The following is a 10,394-nucleotide window of genomic DNA, read 5'->3' as shown; positions in this document are numbered from 1 at the left end:
TGGCAACGGGCATCGCACTATTAGTTTTATTGAAAATACGCTTCGTTACAAGACTTATTATGTATTGAGATCGCGTAAAATTCATTTTTGAATCATAAACAATCTACTTTTATAATAAAAATACGTATTGACAATAATAATTGCTTAATGTTACGAAGACGCGTGCGCACGGGCACATCACAGCGAATAAGGTCACAACCGCCGATGTTCCCTCTCCGCGCGCTTGTAATCCCGTCGGTCGAGACGGCGAGTAAAGGTATATATACGCATATCGCCTTATTCTTTGGAGGAATAAAGCAAATGTAACTTTATTCGACTGGTATCTCCGAAACTATACACGTTAAGAAAAAAATATTTTACTGATACAATATATAGGTCCCCTTAGCTCAATTACTACAATAAAAACGATTTGGTATTATGATCATATATAACTTTGTTCTTCGTATAGGTCGATTTAATTCTAAATGTAAATTTTATTTAAAAGGATGACGCTTTTTAAAAATTGCAAATTTCTAATATTTTCTTTTTCTAAGTGCCCGGTAGATAAGTACTTATTAAAGGATTATTTATATAATACCATAATTACTGAATTACGCCTTTAAAAGTACTTATCTAATTGATATTCTATGTAGCATAAAGAAGAAGAATCATACAAAAATTACTAACGCGACATAAAGTCCGAAAATTCAACTTAAAATTATTATAATAATATCATGGAGAGAAATACAAAAACGGCGAAATGTGTCCTTCGCAAAGCATTCGATAGGGGAAGGTAAAGCAGTAATGATATTCAGCCGAGAGACCCAATATGTACATATTATTTACACAAACGAAATGTATATTTAAGTATATGAGTAAAATGTCTGCTTTCCATATTAGAACAAGCTTAACTTACCTTTTTGTAGGGTTACCATTAAAAAATTTTATGGATATAATGTATTCAGATGTTACTACTATATAGTACCACAATAGTTTATACAGATATTAGGTATTGCAGTGTAAATATGTATACAATGTACACTAATACTGTTGAACTGCTGGTTTGCCATGTTATGATATTCCTCAAGCAGTTATATAAAATTTATGGAGTGTGAACACTTACAAGAGAAATCCTAGAATAACAAAGCAATTGCAAGTACGTCAGTCTATTGTGATATAGTATCGCACGGATGCAACTGTCCAGTAATCGGCAACCTAACATAAACATATAAACACGTTAACAATAGCTCCCAGCCGAGACTGGAGGAAATCAAACATTCGATTGTCGAACAGCCGCCCCACGTAAACCGAGTAAATATTGGTGTATATTCGAACAAATTGCTTATATAGTTACGTTCATATAAGCCCCGTCTCGGCTTCTGGACGACAGTCTTTAAGCGCTCCACTGAAACGCGATTTAAGCGGTCGCACTACAAAGAATCATTCGATTTCTATCACAGTTGCCGTAGTTGACGAAGTAATTGTTTGTTAATAGTACGAACATGAGATAAGAACATTTGTTGTTAAACCTTGAAGGCACTCGACGTGAGCAACGAAGTGTGCGTTTTGTTAAACTCGGGTTCGCTGTAACGAAACTTGTTAGTGTAAGAAGATTGTCAGGTACAGGAGACACCTTCTGAGTGAGAACGGAGCAAATGGAACTAATGAGTCCGCTATTGTTGTACGCGCTACTTACATTCGTGCCGCAAACGTTAGGTGAGGCGCTTCGCTTTGATATACTTTTACCTTTTTAGTTTGAATCCTTGAAATACTTAATTAAAATTTCTCAACACTGCACACTTACCTCGTTAACATAGTTTTGTTACTTTCATATAAAGTACAAACTTTTGTATCAAAGTGCACTAGCAAAATATACGTTCGTTTGAAATGTTTGCAACATTACTCCTTACTGTTTTATAATAATTTATTTCTGCTCACAGGAAAGAACCGTATAGGATTTACTTATAAAACGAATAACAATTCCATGATTATAAAGAAGAGACCACAGGTTGGAAAAAATATTATGTTAAATGTAAACACTCAAGCTAATTTGATGAAATCCAGTGACCTGCAGACAGTGTTCATAGACCCGTCGTGCCGCAATTGTGCCGCTTGTATGGAAAGAGCAGTAAACGCCCATAAAGTACATAATCACATTGTTAACGCGCAAATGAATGCCGACCATTTCCAAGACAACACCTACACGAATCAAGAAAACATTATACGAGAAAAAAGGAGCGTGAAATTCGATAACGTTCCTAAAATTGAAAAGAAATCTAAGAAGTCAAAGCCTAAACGGAACAAATCCGTATCAGTAATCAAATACAACGAGAACGGGGAAATCTACGCATTAAAAGTGAAAGAGACAAGTAATCAATTAATACCAGATCAACGGAACGTTACAAAAACTTTTTCTTCTACGACGTGCCAAGTGTATAGCGTACAACAATCTTTGCCCTGTGAATCGCCCGAAGCTGATTTAATTCTGACGGCTGCGAAAAGAAAAACAAACAAGAAAAATAAAAAGGTAGAAGGAAAAAGGGAAACGAATGTGCCCACTGAGAAAGCGACATTGATTACATCAGCGTTTAGAAAACGACATGTGGATAATTCACAGGTTCCGGAAAATTTCATGACTTCCCTCGAAGAAATGTATTGAACGATTTATGAGAGAGATTGTATTTATCTTTACGTATTTAATACTTTAAATGGTCGACTTTTGTATAACTTTTTTATAATAAAATGATTCATTTATACACAAGTTATTAATTATATGAATGACAATAATTTGTACGCACTGATAAAACTCACGTTTAAGAATACTTAGGTAAATCTTGAGTATGTTATCCGAATAATAATAATATTATTATTATCCCCCATCTCTGGCTTGGCTTAATTAACCGTCCAGAGTGGAGATGCAAGAGCTATATGCTCGGGGGTGGAAGTGTCTAATGGCGTAATAGCGGGGAAACCCAATCCGGGCCTGCGGGCCCGCGAAGGTGAAACCGGTGCCGCACCTCTCTACACCCCTAGCCAGTCAGCTGGTGTTGCCACCTTGTTGCCATTTTAGGTAACTTTTTTGGGAGCCCATCGACCGAATTGGCAAGTCACCGTCTGCAACTCATTTTCAATTTTTCGAAGTTGAAAAGGCAGACGCCCATAGTTCCCAGAGACCCAACCTACCAATCCATCGAACACCCCCTTTCCATAGCCCAGTTTTGTTCCGTTCCATTTTTTTTTTTGCAATAGTCCTACATCGGCCGCGGACTGCCCAGGGCTGTATCTCTATAGTGCAGTCATGGCAGGCTGCGGCTGGTGTCCCACAACACATTAAATTCTCTAAAGGGCCTCTGCGTGTTGGATCTGTGTCCCCACGTAAGCCTCCCAAAAGACCGGGTGCTTTCCTTCTGGAGCTACCCGAGTATTATGGAGAGAAACACTTAATAATTATAAAAATCATATTATAAATTTTATATTAATAATTTGCTTTCAGCAAAATGTTTAAATATGTCATCACATGCCAATATTCTGTCAGTATCTCATAGATTGTGGTCTGATTAATTATTGCCACATGTGGCCGCGTTTCCTATTAGCGCTATAACGCTGACGATTATTATATATCTTTATTATAATGAGGTATTATTAAAAATATATTTACGAGAATCAGTTTTGTGTTTATGATGTAACTTTTTATGTGATGTAACTATTCAATTTCATATTGAAACTATGAACAGTTTTAAGCTTTTACATTTGGTATGACTTCTTTTAAAAGTAGTTTTGTAAGTTTTGAAAAAACAAGTTTAGATTAATATTATAATTACGATAACTGTGGATATCGTTATATAATACATTAAGCTTATAATGAAGCTATCTGTGCTCCAATCAGTTGACCAATAATTAAACTCTGTGTGACATATTGTCCAACGTATTATAGATGTTAATTTGAGGATTACGTAGGTAGCATGAGATGCGGCTAACTTATGGTTGGCATAGAGGATGACGGTCATTTAGTAGTGTATTAACGGATTTCATTCATGCTTCAAAGCGATTAAAACTACAGCTGTGATAGATAATATAGTTATGTTAGTAAGCTCTTTGATCAACCATGAATTGCTATTTCACAAATTAAGGACATAGCTATACTTAGATGGCTAGCTACTAGCCCGCAGCCGCGCCCGCGTGGTCAAAATAAATTCTCATGGTGTAAAGATTCATCCCTTATTCTATCCCTTTGGGGACAGAATTTACCAAAATCCTTTGCTAGCGGATGCCTACATTATAGAGGCTATGTGCGTGCTAAAGTTCAGCCCAATAGATCTAGTAGTTAGGGCTGTGCGTTGATAGATCAATCAGTCATTTTTTCACTCAGCACTTTCGGTCTTCGAGCGTAACTTCTATATATAATATCCTTAGACAGTTCGCCTTACGAAGAAATTAAACGAAAAAAAAGACAGCTATAAATTCATATCAATTAACCGAGATAATTGAAAAAAGTCGGCACAATGGACTTGTGTCTTGAAAGATCACGTAGCACATCGAGTTCCTCGTTATCCGCATTTTACTCGCCTCATCTTACCCAAAAGTTTTTCATGAAAACCCTCTAACAAGCTCGAATAGCGGATGAAACGTTAACTTTATTAGCAACATGCAAGTGTTCGTATTTGATAAACAGTAGGGTCAAAGAAAACAAAGACGAAGTCTATAGTAAGTAATTACATTTATCCACATATAATAACATACAATACATATAATACTAGATGGTAGAAAACAGCAGACAAAAATATAATACAATTTATACTTATGCCCGATTTATCTATTGAGAGTAATAAAAAGATTATTTTATTTAATAGTATATAAACTTCTTTGTGAATAGTATTTTTTTGATTTTGATCACTCAATAATGTAATCTTTTTTTGTGATATCATTAACTTATACTAAATTCTACTTATATATATGGAAAAAAATTTCATGGAAATTAACAATATTTGAGTTTTGTACTAACATAACCAAGTTCTCCGTTTTCAAAATTAGCCTTAAAGGTAAACTAAATATAATCTTCACCCAAAGCTTTGCCAAATAAGAACCTTTCAAAATTAATTAATTAGTTTTATCGTGAAACCTTACAAACATTCGCCTCTCAACAATTTCTATTTAAGTATCGCTTTTTAGAATTTAAGGCTGGCATATTTGGTGTTCCCACCCATACCTTTGATAATTAATTAAAAACCGCCCACGACTTCGCTCCTGCGTTGTTTTTTCACAGCTTTATCCCACAGTCACATAAAATAATATCTTATTTTTTTATTTTAAACCTAAAAATATTACTACCATCGGTTATAATGGATTAACCTTTCCTAAATTCTTCTAAAGTCATACTTCAATCTGATTTACACTATAAGCATATATCTTACGGACAAAATTTGTGAAAATAATTTTTTTAGTGTCTTATTAAACGGTCTAATTGAATATTACAAGAGGGTTATAATTTATTTCATATCAAGTATATACACAAATTATATATGTGTCGGTCGGTCCTTATGAAATTCAAGAGCGGATCCAGTATTGCAAAAATTTTCAGCCTAGCGGTCATGACCGCCCCGTTCAAAACCGCCATGACTCCCCCGGTCATGACCTCCACGGCCGTACCCCCTGGATGAAATGGAATGCTTTGGAGAATAACGCAAATTGATCAGTTAATTAAACTTTGATTTATTTTTAAGATGGCAATAAAAAAATGTCCTCAAATGTAAAAAATAAAGAGCCGCAAGCTAGAAAAGAAGGCAACCAAAAGATATAGTGTATTAATGTCTCAATTCACTCTTATTTATAACCTAAATCCAGTCGCATATAGCTGACAACAGCCTTTTCCACTTACATATTACATTATTCATAAGCAACTAAGTTCTTAACTATCCAAAATCACTTATGAGCCTTATGACACACGCCCAAAGTGAATTTTGTTACGCCAGTGTATTTAATAGGGGGAAGCAACTCCCGACATTAATTTGTTTGCATAAACACGAAACAATTAGCGCGCTTGTCATCGTTTCGGTGCGACACCTGTGACGCATTAGCCCCACGGAACAAATTACGTGACGTCATCATTTCAGCATGTCTTTAAATACTGCCGCAGCGCACAGTCGAATACAAATATCATCTGATGAGCGGGCAAGGTACACGACATAACATATCAGTTTGTGTAATATTAAACACTAGTTTTCCGCCCGCCTCGGCTTCGCTTGTGTGAACTACAAAATTTTTGTACTTCGTGAATTTTCGAAGAAGAGGTAGTTTGCTTTTTTTTTACTAATTTAGATGAGTGTATTCTCATCTAAATTAGTATTATCAAGACACTCATAAAACACGAAAAACTTCATTTCATTTTAAAAGTAGTGCAAGATAATTAATTATATATAATTATGATATAGATAATTAAATATAATAATTAATTATGCAAGATAAATATTATAACAATTTCTGACGGATAAAAATATATGGGCCATCGAGTGGTGGTGGGTAACATATTTTGCGAATTGCGATCGTTTGCCTATCGGCTAGTTTAAAAAAACGGTCAATTTCCAGATATCTATAATCTTAAAGTTTAATCTAATATAGGCGATCACCGTAATATATAATTTTGTCAAAACATACATCAATCAAACATACAAACAGACAATCAGACAAACATGCATATTGGAAGCAATTACTCTATTTAAAAAAATCACTTCTTGCACAAAAACGGTCTAGTTACTGTTTTATTCTATTATGTATAAATGAAAATTGTCAGTTTGATATCCATATTACAAGAACTCTGGTTTGCTTAAATGCATCGGCGTATATTCTTACAAGAACGCTAGTAATTTTCAGACACTTTAGGATATAATTACCAATAATGTTAGATACGTCCTCGGCCTTAATTACACAATGTATCACGCTGTGGATTCTAGCATTAAATCAAACACTAGATAGAATCTGTTATTATTCTTACAAACACCAAATAGAAAAATCCTTATAAAGACACATTTGTAGCTGAAGATTGTTTGTGTCATTATTGATACACCATCTGTTACACGCTTGTATTATTGGTTTTCATTATACGATGTTATTTGATTCCAATTTGGTTCACGATTATTGATATTCGATTCTTTCCGAAATTATATGCCATTTTGAAAACGTTCTGCACGAAATAGCTCAATTGAATTTATTACTTACTTTTATGATTTCCCACAAATAATCATTTAGGATTTTGTGATTTTTCAACTGCGTTAACTGGTGATTTATACCTTGTACCTATTCTATTAAATAGCGCTATTTTGAACATTATGTTCAGTGAATCACGGCAGTAGGTAGGTATATTCAATTTAACGTAGGTCACACATTAATATTACATATAATGTGTATACTGTTTCAAAATATACAAACAGGGGTGTGCTAAATAACAATTAAATCAAAATAACTAATTATATTAGGCCAATGCAAGTCACCAACCCATGTATGTCACATTATGTAATTAAATGATGCAGTATTTATAATTGTGCTCACATTATAATATTTCAATTATCTGTTATCTTGCGTACTTCTCAAGATCATTTTAATGTACAGTTTTTATAATAATAGTAAAAAAAATATGTATGTCACCTGCATACCCACTTACAAGGCTGTTTATTTCATATTTGGCTATGACTTTTTATTGATTTATCTTCTGTTGTAAAAAAATACAATAAATTGTTGCATTATATATCATTGATAAATATTAAAAATTAAAAATTGATAAATATTAATAATTCAGCGTTAAAGGAACTCTTAATTTCTAATTGCAAGTTACTCTCGTTAAAGCGTCGAAATTTGTATTTAAAAATAGTTTATACAGCGTAGAGGATTAACTTCGTCTGCGGACGTTTTTAACAAAACGAAACATCGGAAAAATCTTCATTAGCGACTTACTAATTTAAAGTTACATGAGCACGCTCGTTTCTGTAATTTTAGACGGAAAAATCGCACGTTAAAAGATATTTATGGTGATGTTAAAATTTTTGTCGGGGCAAAAAAATATTAAGTGCTTTCTTTACTTTAGAGATCGACTTACAGTTTGCTTTCATTTTGATGGAAATCGCTGACAATATTGCGCTTTTTGATTGGCTTTTGGTTTCTTTTAGATATGAGTATTATTTTATATTAGCGGTACGCCCGGGCTTCGCCCGCGTAAGTCCGTATCCCGTAGGAATATTGGAATAAAAAGTTGCCTATATGTTATTCCAGTTATCCAGCTGTCTACTTACCAAATTTCATTGCAATTGGTTCAGTAGTTTTTACGTGAAAGAGTAACAAACATCCATACATCCATACTTACAAACTTTCGCATTTATAATATTAATAGGATTAGCGGTACGCCCGGGCTTCGCCCGTGGTACATGTATAGCCTTCCTCAATAAATGGGCGATCTAACACTGAATGAATGAACTAAATGAACTTTTAAAATCAGAACAGTAGTTCGTGAGATTAGTGCGTCAAACAAACAAACAAACTCTTCAGCTTTATAATATTAGTATAGATTTCGGCAACTGAGTCGATTATATTTATTTCACAGAATAGCCTAAGCTAATCCATTTTTATGTATTGAATTTCGCTGTTTGTTCTTTTTCTTTTTTAAGTTATTATTCTATTTTCGTGACATTTTGTCAATACATTTTTGTTCACTAATTGAATTTAAAATCATAAAAAATTAAAATCGCATTTCTGCTGCGAAACCCACCCTTAATTAAAAAAGGGCAACAAATATATGTGTCTACAACCCTTTCCTGAATACAAAATTCAGTTTTAGGCGTTGGAAATGAAACAAGTAATAAAAATGCATACGTCAAAATTAAAGGACCCCCATGTCACAGACAGCGTAGAGCCTGACAAGTTGAGACCTTTAGGGGAATTAAAGTCTGATGGAGGCTGATTATACTCCCTCCATACTCATATATCATTGCCTGCGAGAGTTAGATTGAAAAAGTTGTAATTTTCGCAAAAATAAACCCGCTGCACGCTGTTTAAAACGACCTGTATACATTTCTAGCGTGTTACAAAAGCAAATACAAGCACACCTGTCTTTGTAATACAATATCTTAGCAGTTGAATTGTTCACTCAACTGTGTATCCCATTGTTTGTGTTCAAGATATGTTTAGTGATTGGATATGTATCGACCTACATATAATGCAAATAATCGCAGTTTCAAGTATAAATAGATATGAAAAATTGATGTTAAAACGTCATTATTTTTCAGTAGTATACCTACCCCTAAAAGTGTCGGTAATATCCGGGCATTGTTATCTATCGCGAGAGTCCAGCAGTGTGAGTGGAGAGTGAAGGAGTTTCACGAAGATTGAACGCGACCCGGCCAACAGTTTAGATTAGAAAAGTTCACGACGCAGCGCGAGCGGACCGACGACAAATTGCTTTACTAATACAACAGATTTCGGGCTTTTCCGCTAAAATCCAACAAAAACTCGCATATTCGCCTGAACGGTCCGAGATATCCCACTATAATTTGAGGGAATAACTTTTATGCTCACACTGTTACAGTTTTTATGTAACAAGTCTGCGGTTAAGTAGAATAGCGTTTAATCAAAGTTAATGTTCCTCTTTTATGAGCTTTTTACTAATGACTTTAGGGAAAGTGCCATAAAACTTAAGTTTGCGTGTAAGAATCTAAATAATTTATCTGTAAACCCCACCAGATTACACCTTTAAATTGCAAACTTTAATATTCTTTTGTTTAAGTATGGTTATTTCTATATGATATAAACAAAGCAGCGAACACTGCCTTATATTACTCACTCAGCAATCAACAAAATTTAATAATCTGACACTAAATGCATGAGCATAAAAAGGTGCTTCAAGTCTGTATTATCAACAAGATCTGTGCCATTAACTTTGACTCTTATTAAAGCTTTTATCTTTAAGTGCATCGTTGTGAAAGAATCCATTAGATAATATTGCTATAATTTAGGTCAATAGTAAATTTGAAAATAATAAAAACTATTTAGTTTTGTTAATTGAAACTGTTACGTAAAAACATAGAATGGATACTTTAATGTTAAACTTCTCGTTCTTTTTTGTACCGCATAATCTGCATATTTTTTTCAAATACATGTTGCTTTATCTTGAACGATATTCTTGATATATAATCGAAACTTTTGTCTTGTTTAGAAATCTTATCATGTATCCAAAGATAAGCCATAGTATTCTTTTTGTTATAGTATTTTTATACCATTTTGGCGAACAATATAAAAGGTTTGTTAATCCCCATGGATATCACCTAATAACATGTGATGAGATCACAGATAACATAGCACAGATGATATGAGATACTATTTCATATTTTGAAACTATCGATAATTAAGTAACCGGTCGTCGTATGGCTGGTGGT

General features: G+C 33.9%; 1 protein-coding gene across 1 annotated transcript; it reads left to right on the top strand.

The window, feature by feature from the left end:
* The first annotated feature begins 147 nt into the window (after positions 1–147).
* LOC119839788 lies at positions 148–2,640 on the top strand. Its single transcript, XM_038366229.1, has 2 exons — positions 148–256; positions 1,920–2,640. The coding sequence occupies exons 1-2, from the start codon at positions 148–150 to the stop codon at positions 2,636–2,638; spliced, it is 828 nt and encodes a 275-aa protein (XP_038222157.1). The 3' UTR covers positions 2,639–2,640.
* The last annotated feature ends 7,754 nt before the right edge of the window (positions 2,641–10,394 follow it).

The sequence above is a fragment of the Zerene cesonia genome, chromosome 4 (genome assembly GCF_012273895.1).
Source record: "Zerene cesonia ecotype Mississippi chromosome 4, Zerene_cesonia_1.1, whole genome shotgun sequence".
Taxonomy (NCBI): Eukaryota; Metazoa; Arthropoda; class Insecta; order Lepidoptera; family Pieridae; genus Zerene; species Zerene cesonia.
Note: the sequence above shows the minus strand (reverse complement) of the source record. Positions and strands in the feature narration are given on the sequence as shown.